Source organism: Protobothrops mucrosquamatus, unplaced genomic scaffold (assembly GCF_001527695.2).
Source record: "Protobothrops mucrosquamatus isolate PMUCROS unplaced genomic scaffold, P.Mucros_1.0 scaffold48, whole genome shotgun sequence".
In the NCBI taxonomy this organism is placed as follows: domain Eukaryota; kingdom Metazoa; phylum Chordata; class Lepidosauria; order Squamata; family Viperidae; genus Protobothrops; species Protobothrops mucrosquamatus.
Genome location: NW_015386430.1, coordinates 2,311,477 through 2,336,555, shown reverse-complemented (window position 1 = coordinate 2,336,555; position 25,079 = coordinate 2,311,477). Strand labels below are relative to the sequence as shown.

The following is a 25,079-nucleotide window of genomic DNA, read 5'->3' as shown; positions in this document are numbered from 1 at the left end:
CATATTTTTTTCATTTTAAAAAATAAGTGGCAAAAGAAATAGCCAACTTTTAAATATTTGGACTAAAAAAATAGTATGGCTAAATAGTTATTATGCATTGTTTTATGTAGCTGGTGCTACAATGTGGGCATAGCATAGCAGGTTTTGTCAATCACCACTCATGCTGCTACATTCTGGACCAGTTGTAGCTTCTGACTGATCTTCAAATGCAGCCCCACTGTTGCACACATTGCAATAGTCTGCTTGCAAAGGGACCAAAACATAGTGACCAGGAGTAAGGCTTTTAATTCAGGCACAGCCTAAATCTGTGCAAAGATATTCCTGGCCAGAGCAAGCCCTCCAGATTGTGCAGTAGTCTTGAGTAGAGCAGAGCATATCTTATTCAGAACCAAGGAGGGGGAGGAGGAGAGAGGGATTCATAGCCACTCAGTTTTGCTATTTTGCAAAATTTTGCAATTTTGAGCCTGTTTTTCTCATGAAGTCTCAACATTGTCCAGGCACTGAGACAAAACTTAACATTGCTTGGTCAGCTAGGTTCAGGATGAATAATTCAATATCAGAAACATACTGAGTATGCTAATGATGCTTGACTCCAACCAATAAATAATTCCCCTAGTGGCCTCATTAGAAGTTTAATGGGAAGAGAGAGAATATTACATTCTGAAGCACCCACAGATCAGAGGTTTTAGGCTCAACCTCTCTCCTCCAAGCAACACTAATAGAAAGAAAAAGAATTACAATATTGTGCCTCCCATTCCCTGCAACTAGCCCAGAAGGGTACTATTGCTGAAAGTATTTGAAAGCAAGGAGGGGCTAGATCAGTGGTGGCGAACCTATGGCACGCGTGCCAGAGGCGGCACTCAGAGCCCTCTCTGTTGGCACACGAGCCACCACCGCTAGCAGCAGGTCCATCAGGCCATCACCACTGCCCGGAGCAGGAGCCCCGCCCAGCACAAAGCAGGCGAAATGGCTGACTAGCAAGCTCGAGCAGAAGTGGTAGAGTAGAGGTCACCAACCATTGTCGATTGGTGGACTGGAAGAAAAGGGAGGGGGAAGCATTTTACATGTGTGCGTGCACGGGGCCACAAACATGCACACGCTGCAAATGAGGCAGGGCTAGTGCCTGCATGATACTCACTAGCCCTGCCCCATTCTTGCATGATGCAGCGCCTTGTATCTGCACGCCATGGCACGGTGGCGGCCGTTTTTGCGCCTTGCAGCACGGTGGCCCTTTTTGCGCCCCTGGTTTTTGCATGCCAGAGGCGGCACTCAGAGGTGCCTCCCTGCCCCCCCTGAGGGCACCACAATGCTGATGGGCCCCTGGCACTTTGCGATAAATAAGTGGGTTTTGAGTTGTGGTTTGGCCACTCGGTCTCTAAAAGGTTCGCCATCACTGGGCTAAATTATCCCCATTCCAGTTTCCCCATAGCTCAATGTCATCTCCATATTACATCCAGATCTGAAATGTTACTGAAAAGCCTGCATATAATCAGTTTCTTTCAAGGTCCTTTGTAATTGACCACCTTATCAACAATCTTCCTTAAAAAGGAAATGTTGGAACCTGAATAAAAATTGTTTGGGTCTACATACAATCTGCCTCCTTACTGGTGAATTAATGTCTGATTTTAATGCCATAAGTTTCAATTGCTCCCAATTACTTACCAGAACAATTAGATACAATTACAGCATGGGCTTTACTCTTAACCCATATTGTCCGAATCACAATGAAATAAATAACACTAGAAGAGGAACAAAAAACAAATTATTAGCTTTGTATAAAACTCAAGAATTGTAGTTATTACTGCAATTTCATCAATGTTGTGTGTATTATAGTTTTGATACTAAGTTCTATTGTAGTTAGAGATTTATTAAATAAATGGGAACATATTCCTGATTAATTTAAGAACTACCAATTTCAATCAATCTATTTCAAATGTACTTCTAGGGTCAACCCTTCATATATAATAGGAAAAACTTTAATGATTTTCAATTTTCTATTTCAAGAAAACATGTATATTGGACTTTGCCTGAATAGTTCATTAAATCCAATTATCTTACTCTATGACATGTACTTTATATTGGAAATTTATAATAAGTCCATTGCCCTTTTCTAGATTATGAAGATGTATGGATTGTTTTTCTCTGTATTGTAAAACTAGATGTTATTATATTTTGCATTTCTTTGCCTTTTGCTTTCTTTTCAGGTATCACAGTATATCATAGCGCTGGAATCCTATCATGACATTCTGTCTAAAATGCTTACAGATATTCCTCAATTTACAACCATTCCTTTAGTGATTGTTCAACGTTACAATGGCACTGAAAAAAGTGATTTATGGCCAATCTTCACACATACATTACAGCATCCCCACAGTCAATTGATCAAAATTCAGGCAAAATTTAAATAACCAGCAATCACTAAGTTTATTTATGACAGGGTCCCTGGATCATGTGATTTCCATTTGCAATCTTCCCAGCTAGCCCCTTACAAGGAAAGTTAATCGGGTTTGCTTAATAATCACAATTCATTTAATGACTGCAGAGATTCATTTAACAACTGTGGCAAAAAGGTAGTAAAATCAAGTATGACTCACTTAACAACTGCCTTGCTTAGCAAGGGAAATTTTGGTCCCAATTGTGGTTGTAGGTCAATAACTACCTGTTTTTGTCCTTTATAGCTTAATGAAGGTAAATGTTTTGCATTTTGATGACATCCTGTTTGCGGATGATAGGACAAGAAATGCATATTCCAAGGTATTTCTATGCAAGTCCTTTAACAGAAATATCTTGGAATATGCAGGAGCACATATGAAATATTTATCATTTGAACTGTTACAGCATCATATTTTCCCATCTGCTTCAAAGCTGCTTCTGATTCCAATGGAATATTGTTGACTGACTTCAGCATGCCTCCAGTGTGGCTTACTGGTAGGCGGGGGTGAGAACTAGGCTTGCCAGGGCTCTTTACCCAGCCTATCACCCAGTGACTTCAGTCTCTTGGCTAGCAACAGCTCTCTCCTCTGCAGAATCCCACCTTCATCGCCACTATTTCGTAGGCAATAACCAGACCAGCATGGCACAACAGTATTTATTAACTCAGAACACAACTGCTTAAAACCAGCAAAATGCTTGCAATTTATACTTTCCGCCTCTAGGGCGTCAGCCAATCACAACGTTAGCTCGCTCCTGCCTAAACTTGAATTTTTGAACTTCCCTCCAAAACAGTTGGAGGTTCGTTAGTATCATAATGCATTAAGATTATACTTAATACATAACAGGAAGGAAGGAAGGAAGGAAGGAAGGAAGGAAGGAAGGAAGGAAGGAAGGAAGGAAGGAAGGAAGGAAGGAAGGAAGGAAGGAAGGAAGGAAGGAAGGAAGATTTAGCTTTGGCATAATTCCTGAAATTGGAGAAATATTTGAAGATAGCCACTCTTACCCATCAGAGAAGAGAAAAGAAAGAAAAGAAAAGAGTGTTTCCTTGCTTTAATCTAACTTTTCTTAGAATGCTGAAGCTTGGAGAACACTGTAAGACTGTAAGGGTTTTTTGGGTGCCGTCTCTTCTAGCATAGCTGCGGTGAGATAAAACTACACCCAGTCTATTTCCAGCCTGTATTTGCTTTGCATGCATAGAATTCATTTCAAAATCCCTTCTCTGTTTACATTAATTTCTAAGCTAAGACAGTCGATTTTTAGGTTTTATAAATAGTTGCTTTTATTGTTTTATTGTTTCAACAATAAACAGCTGTTTTATACTTATCCCACGGTTCGAGGACTTTATACCATTGCATTAATTTCTCTGCATATATTTTCCAATCCCTGCAAGAATTCATTTGAGCAGTTATGTGTTTTTGCCAATTTGATCCCATTCAAGTTTTCTTGAGGCCTGTTCATACAAACTTGTCAGGAAAAAAAATCAAAGAGTACAAATATTTATATGTATTTTTGCCTGCAGTTGTTTATTTCAGTTAGAGAGAGTAAGAATGGGCACTATTAATTCTTTTCTCATGAACTGATCCCTTATTAAAATGAATGTAAATCTTCCGTAGATATATAAAATCCATGCCTGGAGTAGTATGTCTGAGAGTTATCTGCATAATAGTCTTACCTGATAATAATCAGAGGAATAAAATATACCAGAAAGGCAACTGTAGTCATGTAAGGAATCCAGTAAGAATCATCTGGCCAGTCAGCCCAACACTGTACTTCTCCATTGGATAGTTGACGTTTCCCAAAGATGATGAGATTGGGAATTGAAAACAAGAAAGAGAGGCCCCAGGCAATGATAATGAGAATTTTTGCCTGTCTTTCTGGTTATGGGGGAAAGAAAATCTCATTAATTTTCAGCATAAACAAAGTATCAGTGGGGATTAGAATAGTTCTCCATAGAAATGTAATTGAAAGATAATTTAGCTGTAATTAACGTAACTGTTAATTAATACCTTTTGCTTGCTAAGTATTTTATTGTAAAAGAGAATGTATAATTAAGAAGTTATCACATTAAATTTAAATGGGGTGTCTTTTCTTCATTTGAGAAGTCAATCAAAATTTCTGTTATTCATTCTAGTCTAACAGAAAGCAACAGGAACTTAGCTAATACACAAAGAAATACAAGCAGAAAAAAACAAATCCAAGTGACGTTTTATATAAGAGAATCCCCTAAGTCATTGTCAGCATTTAAATATGATTTGCAACCAGGAGGACTCTGATTCCATCTGCAAGATCTTCAGTTAAGGGAATAAGCAGGACCACTACTGCTGCTATCTTTGGAGAATAACATCAAGCCAAGCTGCCTAACTGTCAAGAAGCATACCAAATTCTTCAGTGATTTTAAACATTGTCTTGATATTTCTTTTTCAATTTCATAACATCTCTCTGAAATAATGATGCATAGGAAGGAATTAAAGGAATTATATCAAGGGGAATTAAAATTGCATTGGACTGCTCACATAATCAAGCTTCTCAGGCTTTCAAAAACATAAAAACTAAATGAATAAATACGGTAAAGCGTAATGGAATGCCCTTCCATTTATTGGATTTCGGATGCAATGGACAAGGATTTATGTCTAGACAAACCTCTAAAATAATAGATGAAGTCCAATGTATTCCAAACAATCTGAAGAATTCATTTAAATAGAAGCAAATGACATATATTTCAATTTAGCACACATTTTGGAGGAATTAATACCATACAGAGGTTTCACTGCAAATAAATAAGGTGGGTTGTGGGTAAAAATTTTTATGGGTCCCTTAGAAGCTTGTTTGTCTCGCCATTCATAAAAAAATAAAAGCTGTGTTGTTTCTGACCTAAGGCCCCTCTAATCCAATTCTGTTTTGTACTGTGTTCATTTGGGAGATTCAGAAACGTGGATAGGAGATGACAATTTACTTTTCTTATTCTTCTGGCATCATTACAAAGTACAACATGTGGTGCTACCTAAGACAGTTCTGTATGAATTGGTCTAGAGTCTTTTTAAAACTATTTTTTATTTGTGATACTTCAACATCTGGGGCAGCAAATTTAAAACTGTTGACAGAAATTTAGAAAAGCTGCACAGAGCAAGTAAATGGATGAGTCATTGTTTATTTCTCTACTCCGGGAAAAGATGTAGCAACTAGGATAATGCAGTGAAAAGCAAATTAGATTTTGTTTACAGCTAGTTGTCATTTAGCAAATGTAACTGAGATTGGCAACTTGATCATTAAGCAAAGTGCTTATTAAGTGAAAATCACATAACTATGACATCGCTTACAATTTTATTTGTTTTCCTTGCTTTACATTATCAAAAGGACATAATCCCAAAAGCCACGTGAACCCAAATGACAGGGAGGTTTCCAGAACTTGACTCACAAAAAAAATCTGGTGAAAGGGCAAATCTTATAGTCCATTCTCCCCATTCCCCTATCCTTTGGAATGTTGAACCCAGCAGTGGGATAATTAGCAAGAAGGGAATTGAAAAGAAGGGATATTAACGTTCATTAGACAGGAAGGGATTACAAAAAGATAAGCAGGCACATAAAAGGGCAAAACACATAGAAAGTAATGACTAGTGATGACTGTTTCTCTAGGGGGCTCAAAGTTGCAAGCCACAAGTCATTTAACATTTTCAGTGTGAAACTGATTTGAGCTTTGTCAGTGTGAGGCAGCTAAAAGGTTATAATCAATTACTTAAGGTCACACAGCTGAGCTTGTAAACGTGTGGTTAGCGCTTTTTAGGGATGCACTGCATTGCAGAGAAAAACAGCTTATGAAGAGATAGTTTGTTTAGGTAATCTCTCCACTCTTGGAGGGGTGGGCGGAGGAGGGGGAGAAAAGAGGCAAAACATATCTACTAACTGATTGCAATGACAGACATGGAACTGAGAGAGACATTACGAAGGTTGTAAATGTGAGCATTGGCTAAATAAGGATTACTGTATCTGTATTTCTAGGTTGGAAATCATATTTAAATCTTAGACCTTAAAAAATAGAGATTATCTTTTTCCACAGTTATGATCATGATGATGTTAAGATGGGAAATTTAAACCTTCCTTTCAAACCACTAAAATTAAAATGAAGTAAACTAGCACTGATGTTGATTTCCTTGCACACTGCATCTCATGCAAAGTAGTTTTGGTTACTAGGCATGCAATAAAAGCAACACTTGCTTTATCCTCTAGTAAGATACCTTTTTATTCCCTGCTGAATGCTTCTGCATCAGGGACATTGGGAAGGAAGCCAAAAATAGCTTTTATTAGAGCAATTCTGTACCTATTAACCTAGACAGCAAGGTTAGTAATAAAGAGTTGTGGTACAGAATAGAACAAATAACAGAGTTGGAAGGGACCTTGGAAGTCTTCTAGTCCGACCTCCACTCAAGCAGACAGTATACAATTCCAAACAAGTGGTGTTCAGTATCTTTTTAAAAGCCTTCAGTGATGAAGCACCCACAACTTCTGAAGGCAAGCCATTCCACAGGTTGATTGTTCTCATTGTTGAGAAATCTCTCTTTAGTTCTAGGTTGCTTCTCTCCTTGATTAGTTTCCATCCATTGTCTTCCTTCTGTTGTTTTGGAAAATGGGTTGACCCCCCTCTTCTTTGTGGCAGCCCCTCAAATATTGGAATACTGCTATCATGTCCCCCCTCATCCTTCTTTTCACTAGGCTAGACATACTCAATTTCTGCAACCATTTTTCATATGTTTTAGCCTCCAGCCTTTTAATCATCTTTGTTGCTCTTTTCTGTACTCTTTCCAGAGTCTCAACGTTTTTTTAATAATATGGTGATCAAAACTGGATGCAATAGTCTAAGTGTGATATTACTAAGGCTTTATAGAGCGATTCTAATAATTCATGTGATCTTGATTCTATCCCTCTGTAAATGCAACCTGGGATTGCATTGGCTTTTTTGGCTGCCACCACACACTGCTGGCTCATATTTAAGTGACTGTCCACTTAAGATCCCTCTTATAGTTACTGCTATTGAGCCATGTTTCACTTAATAGGTACCTGTACATTTGTTTTTTCTTGCCTAATTGTAAAATCTTACTTTTCTTTACATTGATTTTTATTTTGTTCAAGTCTGTCGAGATCTGGTCAAGACTGAGTGTTAATAACATCTCGTACTTAAAGTAATGTGTTTTTTTAAAGAAAGGACGCATTCAGTCTGATGGTGAAACTTGTTCCTATTTATTTATTTATTTAGCATATAGCAACAGCAATAGCACTTAGACTTATATAGTGCTTCACAGTACTTTACAGCCCTCTCTAAGCAGTTTACAGAGTCAGCATATTACTGCCAACAATCTGGGTCCTCATTTTACCGACCTCAGAAGGATGGAAGACTGAGTCAACCTTGAGCAGATGAGATTCGAACTGCTGAACTGCTGGCAGCCAGCAGTCAGCAGAAGTAGATGAGAGAAGAGCAACAAAAATGATTAGGGGACTGGAGGCTAAAACATATAAGGAACGGTTGCTGGAATTGGGTATGTCTAATTTAACGAAGAGAAGGACAAGGGGGGGACATGATAGCAGTGTTCCAATATCTCAGGGGCTGCCACAAAGAAGAGGGAGTCAAGCTATTTTCCAAGGCGCCTGAAGGCAGGACAAGAAGCAACGAATGGAAACTAATCAAGGAGAGAAGCAACCTAGAACTAAGGAGAAACTTCCTGACAGTTAGAACAATTAACCAGTGGAACAACCTGCCTCCAGAAGTGGTGAATGCTCCAACACTGGAAGTTTTTAAGAAGAGACTGGACAGCCATTTGTCCGAAATGGTGTAGGGTTTCCTGCCTGAGCAGGGGGTTGGACTGGATGACCTCCAAGGTACCTTCCAACTTTTATTATTATTATTATTATTATTATTATTATTATTATTATTATTATTATTATTATTATTATTATTATTATTATCATCATTATCATTATCATCATCATCATCATCATCATCATCATCACATCACAAATGCTGGACACAGTGCAGTCCTGACAGCCTGGATTGCTAGTTTATTCTATTTTGGATCTTTATGTACTGTATATGTTTTTAATCACATGGATGATAATGCTGAAAAAAGTGTTACTGAAAGTAAAATTTTGATATTTTCTACCCACTGGAGAAGCTAAAGTTGTATTTTTTGTATTTTTGTAATTTCTACAGAATGAAATAACTCCAGAGAGGAAGTAGAGCTTCTTAGTCTAGGATGGAGAATTAGACTTCTCTAAATTAATCTCCTGGATTCAATGAAGTTTCATTTTTTAAATGAGATTATCAGCAATTTCTGTCTCTCTTTCACTTTCATTCTCATTCTCACTCTCACCCTCACTCTCCATCCATCCAAATTACTCTTCAAAACAATATATCCTAGCCTTCTTAGTTTCCTGAAATTTTAGCTACATATAAAAAGGAGAAATCTATCTAGTTTACAGCATTATGTTGAACTTGTATTTTAACACCCAATGAATTACAGAAAGTTGAATTAATGGAATCTAATATCAGTACAATATATTCTCAATCCTTCCCAAACAAATAAAACTAATTGATGTATAAACTAAACTAATTAGATGTATAAGGAAAATAGCTAAAGCAAATGTTGTTGTTGTTAGTTGCGAAGTCGTGTCTGACCCATCACGACCCCATGGACAACGTCCCTCCAGGCCTTCCTGTCCTCTACCATCTTCTGGAGTCCATTTAAGCTCACGCCTACTGCTTCAGTGACTCCATCCAGCCACCTCATTCTCTGTCATCCCATTCTTCTATTACTCTCAATCTTTCCCAGCATTAGGCTCTTCTCCAATGAGTCCTTCCTTCTCATTAGGTGGCCAAAGTATTTGAGTTTCAACTTCAGGATCTGGTCTTCTAAAGAGCAGTCAGGGTTGATCTCCTCTAGGACTGACCGGTTTGATCGCCTTGCAGTCCAGGGGACTCACAGGAGTCTTCTCCAGCACCATAGTTCAAAGGCCTCAATTCTTTGGCGCTCAGCCTATCTTATGGTCCAACTTTCACAGCCATACATTGCAATTAACAGAATATCAAGACACTTACACCCCAATATGATAATCATAATATATTTAAGAATATGCTTTATGGTTTCCCCTTCATGTTGAGAAATTGGGGACAAATTCCAGCAGTACCCCATCTTTGGCCCATTTGTCTTTCATTTCTTAACACAATATGAGGTTATTTGTGCCCATAAAAACCATCTTGTACTGAATCATCCAATTTGTCCTCCTTATTCTGATTAAATCTTTGAATTTGTTGCTGATGTAGAATATCCATGTCTGGGTTTTTTATAATTTTATAACTTTGAAAGTTATTTTTTCCTCATGATTGTAAAAGGAAAGATCTTCAGCATTCATTTAAAGCAACATATTATGCAACATTACTATAATAATGGTAATAAAAACATAGGTGTGACATCCTTGCCATCTGAAAAATAACAAGGGATTGAGCACTGCATCTAAAAATGACAAATGATTAACTAATATCTTATTTGTAGTAAAAATATTATTTGCTCCCAGTATCAAATTATCTGTTAAAAATGGGCAAGCTTTTGATGGCTGAAGGATTTTAATCACCCAGAAACCACAGAAGACATGGAAACGATTCCAAGTGAGCAGGTTCAGGATTTGTTGTTGTTTTGGGAGAAGGGATACTTGAGAGTTTTCTTTGCTTTTTTAAAAATGGCTATAGCATGGGGGGGGGGGGGAGAGAAGAGATTACGAAACAAGAAAAAAAGGGAGGGTGGTGAGTCCCAACGCAATAACTGAGTCTTTAAGCAAATCACACCTGGATTAAAATAAAGCTTCTTAAAGGGGAGGGGAGAATAATGGGAGAATTACAGCAGAAATCTCTTACCTCCTTGAAAAAATTTCATTGGATACACAATAGCATGGTATCTGTCTATGCTTAGTGATACTAAAATATATGTTGAGGCATACAAAAGTACAACCTAAAGCAGAAAGAAAGAAAAAATAATAACTGGTTATAGAAATGTCTGCAAGTTGTTTTATGCCTAAACCAAGGGAATAATTCTACTTTCTCTTATTGGGAATAGCCAACTAAATTCAATACATTTTATGCTTTCATAACCACAGAGCAATTTATGCATCTCTATTTAGACATCGGATCCATTCTGCTCAATAGATCTTTCTCCTAGGTAAATATATGTTTTAGGCATGTCCAATCTGGTGCCATTTAGCCAGACTGAGGCTCTAACTCTCAGAATTTCGCTTCAAGGATGCTAATTGATACAACTGGCTGGAATTTCTATGAACTGTAGTACCAACATATTTGAATTGAATGAGCAAAGTACTATTTGGAAAGTTTGTTATCAGATATGAACCTAAAGTTGCTGCACAGCCAAATCTATAATGTTGGGAATAGGCCATACATACATTATTTACATATTAATGTATTATTATGCTAACTATCTGAAGCTTATCAAATTATTCATGCATTGTTTCTACAATATATGCTTAAAATAGAAAATCTAACATCTGTTGCTATATAACAGAATATATTATTCTGCACTGCAGTCCAATATATTGATAGAGATATTTATGCATGGAGAGCAAGAGTGTAACAATACGTGGGAATACAGGTAATCCCCCAGATACGAGCGTTTATTTAGCGAGATTTCACAAAAACAAGGTTATTCAGAAAGATTACTTACATTAGAAATTCAAAATTGCGATCAAAAACAGGCCTCTGTAGCCATGTGACTTGGATTCAGTCTCAGCTGCTGCAGTGGCCATTTTAACTCTGTGATCTGCCTGGGCCGTTTTGGGCCTATGAGAAGCCAGAAGTGGGTTGTTGGTTTTTTTGTGCCTGGTCACATGGCCAAACAAAATCCAGTGATTTTTGCAGCTGTCAGGACCGTTTTGTTTTCCTGGAGCTGCGTGGAAGATCTTCTGCTTGTTGGGCTTATTTTAAAATATTCTTTTTTGTTACTCTATAGTTCTGTACTGTATTGTTTATAATCACTTTGGGACCTGCTCTGCTTTTTATTGTGTTTATAAGTACAGTACTTTGCAAGATTGTTTGTTTGCATTTGCCTGAAACTTATAGCATATGGCTGCTGCTGTCTCCTCTCCCTAGCACAGGCCTACCAGAAATTCTGCCTGGAGATGATGATCAGGGACAGTGTTTTGTTTTTTTTAAAAAGGTTTTAAATTTAAATTGCCTCCAGAAGTTGTGGATGTTCCCTCATTGGAGGCTTTTAAGAAGAGACTGGATAGGCATTTATCAGAAATATAGTACAGTACTGTACTCTCTTGTGAGAGCAGTGGGTTAGACTAGATGACTTCAAGGTCCCTTCCATCTCAGTTACTATTGCAAGCCAACAGTTCTGTAAACTCCATCCCATCTCCCTCTACATGTCTGGCTGGATATGCTTAAGCTAATGGCCGGCAAGTATGTGTGTGTGTGTGGTGTTTTTTTTAAAGCAATCGGAAATTTCTGTAAACTCCTGTAAACACTTAAGCTAATTACTTTAGTGGCAGCTGCAATGGTACAGTTCTCCTCCCCCCTGTGAAGAAGCTTGAGCTGCCTAGCAACAAATGGTCTTTTTTTTAAAAAAAAGCTTACTGCCTGCTTGGGAGGCAATTTACAATATTGTGGTTACTGAAACCGGAAACAGCTGTTTGACGGCTGGAAACAGCCTGCAGCAGCGGCGGGAAAAGTCTCTCAGTTCAGGCAGCCATCGGAGGAAATAGTAAATCAAATCTTCGTTCATTTAACGACCCATTTGATTTAATTAATGAGTTTGATTTTAAAATGTTGCAATATTGAGTCTGATTCATTGGAAGATTACGAGCCTAATGGGCAGGCTCTATTAGGCTCGTACCTTGAGGACTACCTGTAATGTCAGAACAGTACCAAAGTGACCTAAGGCTGACATTTCTGCAAATATGGAGAGTCAGTTTGCTCTAGTGGTTAAAGCACCAGACTAGAAACCAACAGACCATAAATTCTGGTCGACCTTAGGCAGGAAAATCGCCTGGGTGAAAGTCTCTCACAGCCCAACTCACCTCACAGTATTGATCTTATGGGGAAAATAGGAGAAAGAAGGACTATATTTAGGTATATAAACATGAAATATGTTTGCCACCTTGAATTATTTATAAAATAATAAAGATAGAATAAAAACTCTAAAAAAAGAAATCTATGGAAGCACATTTCAGGCTGCCATTTGTATTCCTCCATTTTTCAGGCAAATGTAGGTTTCAAAATCACTGTAAAGTTAAAATGTGACAGTTCTAATGTTGATTGACTTATTTTTAAGAATTCATGTGGTCTGTTTTCAGTTATTTGGATTACCCTAAATCCACTTAGGAGAAAATTCTTTTTAAAATCATAAGTTGTTTGTATTTAAATACAGGAAATGGCATTATAAAATTTCTTTTCTTGCTTTATGTTTCTGAATGACATAACAAAGAAAGAATGATCAATGAACATTACTTATAGAATACAATTCTGCAATGTAGCATGTTTCTATTGTAAAAGGTTATTATAGCTTGTATTTTTAAAAAGGTTTTTTTTTTCAAATTCTACATACTTTGCTGGCTAAAGTATTTCTTCTTCCCATCTGTCCCTATACTCATTATAGAGTCTATAATCTATAATCATCATCATAGAGTGATTATTTTTTTCACAATAGACAAGCCAGCGCTTTGACACTTAGAATACTATTTAGCTATTCTTGTACTGTACCTGCAGATACCGAACAATTCGGCAAACAAGATCAGGGGCCATGAAATCTCCAGTGAAGCGCCAAATTATATCAGTCATTATATTTATAAGTCCTGTAAAACAATCTGTTCAAAACATTAGACAATTAGAGAGGAATACAAATATTTGACAGTGCTGTACTATCATAATCACTAATTTTATTCCTCCCATTTTACAAATAGTGCTCAAATTCTGAGATTGTTAATGTTCCTTAATTTCTCTTACCCTCTGTTTTAGGAAGACATCTAGAAGATTTTTCACATGCTCTGCACATATCCCTTATTTCTATTGATCAAGTAGGACTTTTTCTGAGTTAGCTTTATGGTTAACCAGTTAGCTAAAAACACCTTGTAGTAGGAATTTTGAACCACAGACAAATACCAGATGTTCCAAAGTGAATTTAAAATTTAAAAAACATGTTGTTCCATAAAGTATTACATACTGTCCTAACTGTTGATAATGATGCTATGTTAAACTGGAAAAGGATCAGTCATGCCTGGAAAATGAAAGGAAAGAAGAACAATGAAAAAAATAATCTCAGTATGGACTTTGATTGGATTTTGCCTTAATGCTAAGTAGCTGAAAATTATATTAACAACTCAGTTATTGCCATTTTTAACTAATTCGTGGTTGCCAATAGTAAGTCAGATGAACTAAAATTCTTCCCTGAGAAATTTGTGGTGAGTTCATAAGAAGCAGCATTTGGGGAGAATTTACAGGAGGAGAAGTTAAAGGAGAACTATCCCTGATGGTTACTGAAACAAAAATGAACTGGACTGAGGCAATGTAGGGTATGAAAGTAAAGCATAATAAAGAACGGGAAAAAACTGCTTTCTCCCTCGCTACTGTTTTAAGGACCTTAAATGCAGGAATATACTTGTATCCTAAGCCATTTAGTGTCCTTGCAGTATAAGTACCCTTATTGTGTTCTGTAAACAAATAATAAATTACATCTTGCTGAAATAAAAATTAGTATGGGCAAATGGCCTAAGAGAGGAGTAAACATGGTTTTTCTTGCCAATATCTCATGTTATTTAGTGACCTGAAAGAAATTAATTGGCTTGTTTGGAAATTATATTATATTAGATTTATAAAGCTACACATCCCACAATAGTAACTCTAGAATGCTTAGAGCAGGGGTGTCAAACTGCCGGCCCGTGGGCCGGTTTTATCATACCGGAGCCGCGCCCACCCCATTGCCGGCAATGGCGAAAAAGCTCCGATACGTTGCGTGACATCATGTGACGTTGCGAGTTTGACATGCCTGGCTTAGAGTATTTAAGAACAATATACCAATATAAAATAAAATATAAAAGCAGCCATTCTGGACAAACAATAACCATGTAGCAAGCTCTAAGTTAGAGGTCTTCAAACTTGGCCCTTTTATGACTTGTGGACTTCAACTCCCAGAATTCCTCAGCCAGGCACACTGGTTGAGGAATTCTGGGAGTTGAAGTCCACAAGTCATAAAAGGGCCAAGTTTGAAGACCCCTGCTCTAAGTAATACTCCAACCTCCATGCCTAGGGACAGCATAACTTTGTAATTTTGCTGTAACATTGATGATTATTGGGGAAAAAAATTAAGTTTTAAATTATTAATTTTAAATTAAGATAATTTCTTTTTTATTGAATTTGTAAATAAATGATGTGTTGCCAAGGAGGCTTATAAAAATGTGTCGGTATCCATAGTACTATAACCAACCTAAAATACAATGCTGCCCACAATCATGTTCAAGGTTTTTTGATAACAGAATTAATTTTCTTGAGCAGGTAAAGGAGAAAAGAATAAATTGAGTGGGTGAGGGGAAAGAGGAAGAGGACAAAGAGCAGGGAAAAAACTGATTTAGTCCTCCAAAATTCTTTCTCAGGTGGAGTTTTAAAAAATCTCTACAGTCTTGTATTACATGGATCACAGCATCAAAATCACTTAAAAATTCATACTTACCAAGAGTAGAAAACTATTGAAGTTAAAGCTAAAACTTAATAAAACAATGATTGAATGGGTGGAATATATATAAGATCATCTCTTCAAAGTGTGCCAGGTCAAGAAACAGGCATAGCAGGGATGCCAAGACTGCTATTTTATTCTTGTAAGGTATGATTTTTTAAGGCGTGATAATAAATCTTACAAGCTTGTCAAGTATTTCTCTATTTCATCTTATACTAAACAAATTCAAGGAAGATTGATTGTTCCTTTTTCCCAGGACTGTGTAACCTTTTCTCAAAGGACTACACCAAAACAGATACTTTAACACAGGGAAGTGGGGGGGAGGGGAGACAGAGCAGCTCCATCTTAATTAAACTAGATATACGCTATGCTGAGTGGGAGAATTTCTTTGACAGGCATTACCATACTAGCAATAACATATTCCAGAACCCAAAATGGTTCTAGTTCACTGAATTTGCCAATCTGGCTTGATAATAAGATCGTAATAGATGCCTAAATCTTTTTGATGCAAGGGCTCCAGTTAACACTTTAACCATATAAAAACTGCAGCTGTTCTTTGTACCTGTTCATGCTTCTGTAGATAACATGATCATTGAATGGCCGTCATGCCTTTAGGATATGAAATAAGAACAGACTTTTCAGGCAATGTTTGGAGGGACTCCATTCTCATGTGCCTCCAAAATCTCCAAAAATCACATGAGAACAGGGTGTGCTTTCAAGAATAGTTGTTGTTGGGTGTTAGCAAATTGGTGAATGCTGGTGTGTCACCCAAAATATTGTAGCATGTCACTTTTGACACAAATATCATAAGTTTGCCATCATTGTATTATTGTCAACACTACAAATGAATTTGGCTGAAGCCATTTTCCCTTCATTTTTGGTTGCCACAGAGTTGGGAGGGGGGATGAGTATTTTCTAGCTTAGTCAAAAGAATAAATTGTTCTGTGGGAACCAAGGTCATTGCTGATTGCATTTTGGTGGACTGAAGCGTTGGTTAGAAAGCCCGCTCAAGTAGTTAATTGGGGAATGTGATTTATGACATATTACTGGGGTGGGAAGTTCAACTTTGTAACACTGTAACCTTCCCCTCCCACCCCCACCAGTAATACAAGTGAAACCCAGAGGCAATCTCTTGAAACCCTGAAAGCTTCCGTAAACTCCCGCCTGGGATGCCACTCATCCCAAGCAAATACTGAGATTTAACTGAGGTATTCAGCAAGACAGAGTGTGACATCCTGCCCCCCCCCCGAGCGACCAATTGTGCTACTGAAATTTTGCCAGGAGCCAAAATGCCCAAGCCAAAAATGTACTCAATAACCCCCTCCCCCCGTGAGTTGAGAGAACTGAGGGAGTACATTGATAAGAATGTGGCTAGAGGATTCATTCAGCCAGCAAAATCCCAAGTAGCTGCCCTGTGCTTTTTAAAGAAAAAAAAAGATGGGTCACTGAGGCTGTGTGTGGATTTTAAAGGATTAAACAGGGTCAGCGTGGAGAATATGTACCCCCTCCCTTTAATGTTAGCCCATTTGGCAAAAGGAAAGGTTTTTTAATCGTGCGGGACCTAAGAAAAGAGTACTATTGTATGAGAGTTAAAAAAGGAGATGAGTGGAAGAGTGCTTTTAACAGCCCCCTAGGAAGCTTTCATTTCAATGCTATGACTTTTGGTATGCAGGGAACCCCTGATGTGTTCATGCAATTGATTAATCAAGAGCTACATGATCACCTATACAAAGGGGTCTTAGTCTACCTTGATGACATCCTCATTTATACAGGGACCATGGCAGAACATACTAAATTAGTACATGAAGTATTCAAAAAACTGCCGAATGCTAAACTTTACGCAATGCTCTCAAAATGTGAATTCCACCAGACATGCCTGGACTACCTAGGATATAGGATTTCCAGTGAAGGCATTGAAATGAATCCAGCCAAAGTTAAACCGGTGATCGAATGGCAACCCCCAAGAACCCATAAACAACTCCAAATTTTTTGGGGATTTGCAAATTTCTACCGGCAATTTATCCCCTCTTTTGCTAAGATAACTTTACCAATTACTGAACTATTAAAGACAGAGAAAAATGGGGGTAAGCCATGATGTTGTCAGCCCCTGCCATGATCTATTAGATGCTATGTGGATTACCAGCAGATGAACTGGGCTGATCTCCTCCCTTTTGTAGAGGTAGCTTACAATAACACAGGGCATAACAGCACTGGACTCACTCCTTTTAAAATAGCTACTAGTAGAGAGTTCATTCCCATGCCTGAATACCCACAGGACCCTCCTGCTTCTCAAACTTTAGATCTGTGGGTGGCCTCCTGAAAAATTGTTTGGAACAATGCAAAAAAGTCTTTAGCAAAAGCCTCAAAAATTTACAAAGAACAGGCTGATTAAAAAAGGGCTCCTCAGAAACCATTCTGTGTGGGGGAAAAGGTTTATCTCTCTACAAAATATTTGAGACTCAAATTGCCTAATAAAAAATTGGGACCAAAAGTCCTTGGACCTTTCCCCATAGTCCGAATTATAAACCCAGTTATGTAGAATTAAAACTCCCTCACCTTTTGGGAAAGATCCACCTGGTTTTCCACTGCAGTCTGTTAAAACCTTTCAGGGAATCATCTTTAACCTCCTCCCAAACAAGCTCCTGGTCCCCTTGTGGTAGAGGGAGAGATTCATTATGAAATAAAACGAATTCTTGACTCTAGATTATACAAAGGGAAATTACAGTATTTAGTACAGTGGAAAGGATACCCATTATCAGAGGCCACTTGGGTAAAAAGTACTGATGAAAAAGCTGAAAGATTGATACATATATTTTTTTATAAGCATCCTAATAAGCCTCGAGGAGATTCCTAATTTTAACTCTTCTTCGTTTACAGGATTTCTCTTTTCATTAGGGGATCCGACTGTCAACACTACAAACAAATTTGGCTGAAGCCATTTTCCCTTCGTTTTTGGTTGTCACAGAATTGGGAGGGGGATAAGTATTTTTAGCTTAGTTAAAACAATAAATTGTTCTGTGGGAACCAAAGTCATTGCTGATTGCATTTTGGCGGGCTGAAGCTTCTGTTAGAAAGCCCGCTCAAGTAGTTAATTGGGGAATGTGATTTATGACATATTACTGGGGTGGAGAGTTCAACTTTGTAACACTGTAACCTTTGGGAGAGAACTTTAGTCTTGGTTTCACTTTTGATCATGCCGATACTATGAGCCGAATAAATATGTTCTTTAAGGAAACTTTTTGCCTTGGAATTCTCTTTTACTGGAGTTCTCTTATACTGGTGTCATCTATCGTAACCATGACAATTATATTGTTCAGGAGCCTGGACAATTGCAAATCTCACTCAACAACTTTAGTACATACTAGTAGGATTACGAAAGGGAAAATGTTAAGGTTTCTTGATCTCTCTTATCTTATGTACTGAAACATTTAATCTATGCAAGTATTACCAGCCCCAACTGACTTTAGTACTACTCCAACTCATAGTTTACTGTAATTTTGAATGTGCTAAACCCCCAAAAAAGGAAAAGTGGAGATTTTTTGCCAATTACAGGACATATAAAATGAAATTAAGAATAATGGCTGCACAGGGCATTCACAAGAAATAAAAAAGGTGAGCTGCGAAAACTACTTCAAAAGAAGAAAAGAGATGCCCTGAAGAAAAACTGAACACACCTTATTCAAATTACTGGAATAAAAGACTCAGCTTTTAGATTGATGATTGATTGCTGATTTTGGTCAAATGCAGCTGGACAGTTGCATCTTATCAGAGGTCTCCATAAGGCGTTTCAGTACATTTAATAGTAGCACACTGAGTACAGATAGCTTGTCTGATTGGCTACAAGAAACAGCAACTGAAGTGAAAATTTGATTTTCCAAGTAAGTGTGGGCAGTTTCTTGGAAATATTAGTTCCAGTAGACTTTATAAAAATAATGCTACAAAATCACAGAAGTTGGAAAGTTAATTATTTTTGCATATTTTAGGCTTAAACAAATTGTAGCAGCAGTGTTAGCTGCACAAGAGAACTGAAGCTCCTTCTTAACTCCTGCTTATGTCAATGGGAATAAAAAATCTATACAGGTACAATCCATTTCTCTCCCCAATTAAAAGAATATGCCAATGAAATCCAAGCATGTTTAATCAATTCAATGAATAACTGAATGTTGAGGAAGAAGAATGTGATCACCTGTTGCGATCTTCTGACAAAGTCAATGGGGAACCAGATTCTCATAACAACCATGTTATTAACTTAATAACTGCAATGATTCATTTAACAACTGTGACAAGAAAGATAATAAAATGGGACAAAAGTCACTTAACAACTGTCTTGCTTAGCAATGAAAATTTTGGGCTCAGTTGTGGTTGTAAGTCAGGATTACCTGTACATCAGGACTTCTGTGAAGATGGCTGATTGAATACATGCTCAGTGAGGAATCCTTCGAAGGGTTTTTCCCTGGACTGTAGCTCTTCAGCTACTAACTGAAGAGACTGGCATTCCTTCAGTTTTTATGACCCACCAGAATCAGGGAGAATTTCCCCTCAAGACCTTCTGGTGTAGCTGAAAGCCTGCAAGTGGTTTCTGGAGCTGGGCTTTGAAGCTATCTGCATGCCAAAATCTAGGGGGCGGGGCTGTAATCTGTTTGTGGTTGAAGAAGCTGCCGTTTAGAAATTTACTTTTCAAACAGACAGTAAGCCAGTGGTTCTCAACCTGTGGGCCGGGACCCCATTTGGGGTCGATTGACCATTTCACGGGGTCGCCAAGCAAGGCTGTCCGCCATTTTTTTTGTTCGCCATTTTTTCCCCCTTTTCCAGCGGGTGCCTTACCTCCCTTGGGCTGGGCCAGCTGGTGGTTGGCCTGCTCCGTCTCTGCCGCTTGCCAGCTACGCCTCGGCCGGCGCAGGGGACGGAACCGCGCATGCACGGCGCTCCCGGGTAGGGAAAGTCCTCGACTTACAACCGATTGGGTAGTCCTCGACTTACGACCGGTTTAGTCCTCGACTTACGACCGGTTTAGTCCTCGACTTACGACCGGTTTAGTCCTTGACTTACAACCGGTTGGGGTCGCGGCATTAAAAAGGTTGAGAACCACTGCAGTAAGCTGTCCTTTCATTTCTTAATCATCTTCAAGGACTATTAATCTTTTCTAAGTCAAGTTAAAAGAGGCTCTCTTTAGTCACAGCCTGCTACACCTTTTAGGGATTTCTTTAGTGTTAAACAATAACAAGGGAGAAGGCTGCTAAGACAAACCAAAATAAGGAAGAGTGGAGAAAAAAAACCTGACAGAGAAACATAAAGACTGAAAGCTGTGACTTTAGTTTATTATTGTAGTAACTTGTAGCTTGGTCTTTTCTGCTGTGGGTAGTTAAAATTTTCTGATCCTGATCAAAAAGGGAGATGGAGGAGCAAATTATTAGACATATATTTGAAAGGTCTCTAAATAAAATCCACCAATTTGTTGACCAGCTGTGCTCCAAGAATGATTAAGAAAAAATCTCTCAAATTATTTTATGTGTAGAAAATTACCAAACTACTGAGGCAACTTCACACGTACTGAAAATGCAGAAGAATCCATTGCAAATTTGGAATACAAACCTGACACTAACTTTTATTATGATGATTTAAATATAAATCTCTCAACACTACTGAAAGAAGAACTTCAAGAAAACCAGCAACTTTTAAAAAGACAAATTTGGGACTTTTTCTTCAAGGATATTAACAAGGTTGAGAAATCTGTGAAAAAAAGAGAGGCTTAACTACTTGATAAACTTTCCAGAGAAGAAAAAGATTTTACTCCATGAAGACATGCTGGAAGAAGTAAATTAAACTTAATGAGTTAACTGGATCTAGGATGGATTTTTCTTTGTTTGATATTTATAATGGAAAGAATCTTAATCCAAAATTTGAAAATGTAATTTATATATATATAATGTTAAAGTAATTCTTAAAGTATGCAAAATGTTATTGAAAATGTATTTGAGAGTACTTGTATTAAGAGTGATAAGAGCTGGACACCCCCTCCCCACCCCAATGAGGGAATGACTTGGCAAACACAGGAAAAAACCCAATAGGAGCTAACCTGATTCAGCAGCAGCCTGAGGCTGGATAGGAAACACTTAACAAACACTGAATGGAGAACTGGCTAGCAGCAATTAGGATTAACAAGATTAGAAAAAGATACACAACAATAAAGTGATTAACACCTTTTAGGCAGGATTAAGAAGGAAATTTACCCAACAATAGTCACTGACCAGCAAATCAGGGAAGACAGATTTGAACTCACCAATCAGAAATGACAATTTTGGAAACCCCCAAAAGGGTATAAAAACTCATGTTTGAAGACCACTCTGTCTAGCTAGCCCGGGACTCATGCTGAATTGTCACTCAGCTTTAATCTCCATGATTAAACTTCTCTTTCCTGTAGCTGGCTTCACGTTCTATTTGTTGTCCTCTGCGTTGTTAAGGAGAATCCCGGCAGGAAGAGCCTGGACGGGGGAGTTCTTCCCAACAAGAGAAAGTTAAAGAAAATGATATACTAGTTTAAAGAAAACCTGTGTGTTTTAAAAGGGATGTTTATAAAAGAAAAAATGTATTTTTCTATAAGGGTGGTTTGGAGGGTGGGAACTAAATTTAATACAGAAGTTCAAAGCCTGTATGTTAAAAAATTAAAGAACAAGATGCATTAAAAAGTTTTGATTCTAGAAAAGTCTTTAAAGAACCTTTAGCATTTTTTTTAAAAGGGGGATGGGTGGGAAAAAAAGAGAGTATTTTTCCCAGTAAGATCAAGGAATTTAAAAGAATATAGTGAACTTTGTTAATAAAAATGGTGATAGTTCACAAAGATTATTAGGTGCAAATAGAAATACATACTACTTCACAACAAGGAAGGTAAAAAAGGAATAGTTAAATTGATCATTTTATTCAAAGAGGAGAATATACTTGAGTATGTTTTTTATTTGGACATCACTTCTGGATTTTGTGCTTGTGATGAAAAAAATAAACTTTGACTTTGGTTTTGTCAGTTAGATTTGTCGTTATAGAAATGACTAGTTATATATTAATGTGTAAAAGCAAAAAGTTGAGGATGGAATGTTTTTATCTTGGACTGTGCTAAAAAGAGTCGGAAGTCAATGCCTTTTTTTCTTTTTTCCTTTGTATCTCACACCTTATTTTCCCCTCCTTTTCCTTTCCTTAATTTCCTATTTCTATTTTTCTTTATATTTTATATATTAAATAAAGTTTTTTAAAAAGGATTACCTGTATATTAAATGTATTTAATGCATTTGAACTGGAATACATATTTCAGTTGGTAATACCAATAACTATTACTAGGAGTAATAGTAATGGAAGTGCAGGAGGAGGAAGAAAAGAAGGAAATAACTTCATCTTACTTTGTATAAAACAGTCTATGTGTTAAAGAAAAATATCCCAGGATTGTTCTTCAGTAGACAGAATGGAAAATCACAAGTTTGAAAAGAACTTTATAAAAAATAATAAAAATAATATTCCAGAAAAATGAGCCAACCATCATTTCCAGGCCACAATAGCTTCACAGAGACAGAAAAAAATGGGGTGGAGGAGGCATAAGAATGTTTCTGGGAGATAAATAAAAAAATATACCCACCCATTCTCCGCTAGATTCTTCTGGCTGCAATCCATAAATTTGCTTTCCATTTACTCTCTGTGGAAAGTTGATGATATGTTGATCATTTAAATAATGAATAATAGGTCAACAGAGCCACACAACAAGTAGAGAATGTAAGCATGTAACAAGCTTTAAAATGTAAAGCAGCACATATTTTGGATGGTTGTCCTAGCTTCTGAGGGGCAGGATTGGTGGAATATAAATCATGAGTACAAATATATTTCATCAATCCAAAGGCACAATAATATTCCAATAGTCACATAATGATTGTTTACAGCCAAGCGTATATAGAACATAGAACTTGGGATTTTAGAATTTCATATTTCTAGCAACAGATCTGCCTTTTGTTATTTATAGTCTGTTATTTTCTTACTTACATTTAAACCAGCTAATACTGTAGTTGAAATTCTTTCTTCAAATACTGAGGAGCAAACAATTACTAAGTACTTAGTTAAATGCTTTATCTACTTATTTTACTCCAAAATGCAGCCCATAATTTTATTGGCAGCTGCTATATATTTTAATTTCTGTATTACTGCAATGCATTTTTATTTTTTACTTTTTATTTGCTGCACAGAATCACTTGGTGAAATGGGCTGCTATACAAATTGAATGAATGAATGAATGAAATGAGAGCATTTTGATAATTTGCATAGAGCAAAAGAAGTCCAAGGACATATAGGTGGAAGAGAGCATATTTCATTTTAAATAATTCAAAATGCCATAAATATGCACTTTGAGTTACTTCAGTCAAGGATCAGATTTGTGATTTTACTTTTTACAAAAGATAACTGATGAATGTAAAGTCATGTTCAGAATTTGATTTGATTTGATTTGATAGGTTGCTATTAAGACATACAGTTGAAATAAGAAATGAGATCGAACAACATATCAGATCAAATAAATTCAAATGACAGCCAAGGTGCTTTAATGATAGCCAAGGTGCTATTAAGTTTTTTTTTTTACTCATAATGACCACATAGATAAATTTTCTCCATGACAAGCAACGATATTAAATGATATCTGTGTTAAAAGTTTCTTATATTTTTTTTTTTAAAAAAAACCAAGGTAGCATATCTGACATAGTTAATAAATAAAAGCAGCTTAAAATTATTTTTTGAAATGTGACTGATGAGTTTTGGGCAGAGTTAGTTGGAGAGCATTTCCCCACTTCATAGTCTGGATTCTTGTTCTAGGAATGCAAAAGAATACTACATGATTGTACTAGTTAGCTAGATATAATACATATATTTTAGTTTTTCATTGCTTTTTTAATAAAAAAAATACATCACAAATGTTTAGCAGTTGGCTGCTACATTAAATTGGCAGAATTTTATCATCAATTTTCTAAAAGCATTACCTTAATAAATTCCCAGCAGTGAGATATTGTCCTTTCAAAAACTGCACAGCACATTTAAATCATAGCATTAAAAAAATCAGTGACTTTTTGGCTCTACAATGCATTACCTAATATGCTTGCTTTCCCTTATGGAGTCTAGTGGGTTGAGGAACTCTGTTAAATTGGGGCTAAGTGATTTGAATCAGTAGAAGCAATCAGCCTAATAATTCGCATTCAAGCAGATAATAACAGACTAATGTAAAGTGCAGTGGATTGCAGGTGGAAAGGATTTCCCAAAGTTGCTTCCAGCATTTCCTCCATGTGCTTCTAATTAGGAATACACAGCATATGGGTGCTGCTTGAAGCCAGGAAATGCAATAGCACTATCCATTTTTTCAATATCACTTGTGCATCTTGCTTTCTGAGTTTGGTTATTTGCTTGCAGATGTTTGCTACTTGATTTGGCAATGTTACCTAACTAGTGCATACAGAGTATGTAGATCACTAATGATATTACTTAGTCAAGTAATGAAACATTAGCATTCGTAGTAATAGAATGAATTGCACAAATTCCATGGACAATCCGCTGGGGGAGATCATTCGTGGTTTTGGGGTGGATTTCCATCAGTACGCTGACGATACTCAGCTGTACATTTCCACCCCAGACCACCCCAACGTTGCCCTTGACGTGATGGCCCGTTGCCTGGAGGCCGTACGGGTCTGGATGGGGAGGAACAGACTCAGGCCCAACCCTTCCAAGACCGAGTGGCTGTGGTTGCCAGCGCCTCGGCATAGTCAGCTGACACCATCGCTGACTATAGGGGGCGAAACTTTGGCCCCCTCGGAGAGGGCGCGCAACTTGGGAGTCCTCCTGGATTCGCGGCTGGCACTGGATGACCATTTGTCGGCCGTGACCAGGGGGGCGTTTTATCAGGTTCGCCTGATC

At 37.4% G+C, this 25,079-nt stretch overlaps 1 protein-coding gene across 1 annotated transcript in view; it reads right to left on the bottom strand.

Annotated features, from left to right (window-relative positions):
- NPSR1 (neuropeptide S receptor 1) overlaps positions 1–25,079 on the bottom strand; it is a 51,978-nt gene that overhangs the window by 6,028 nt on the left and 20,871 nt on the right. Inside the window, exons 3-6 of the mRNA XM_015811776.1 lie at positions 13,187–13,290; positions 10,331–10,424; positions 4,106–4,307; positions 1,663–1,739 (exon numbers count right to left, since the gene is read on the bottom strand). Of these exons, the coding sequence (XP_015667262.1) occupies positions 1,663–1,739; positions 4,106–4,307; positions 10,331–10,424; positions 13,187–13,290 (477 nt within the window). The remainder of the gene's footprint in view (positions 1–1,662; positions 1,740–4,105; positions 4,308–10,330; positions 10,425–13,186; positions 13,291–25,079) is intronic.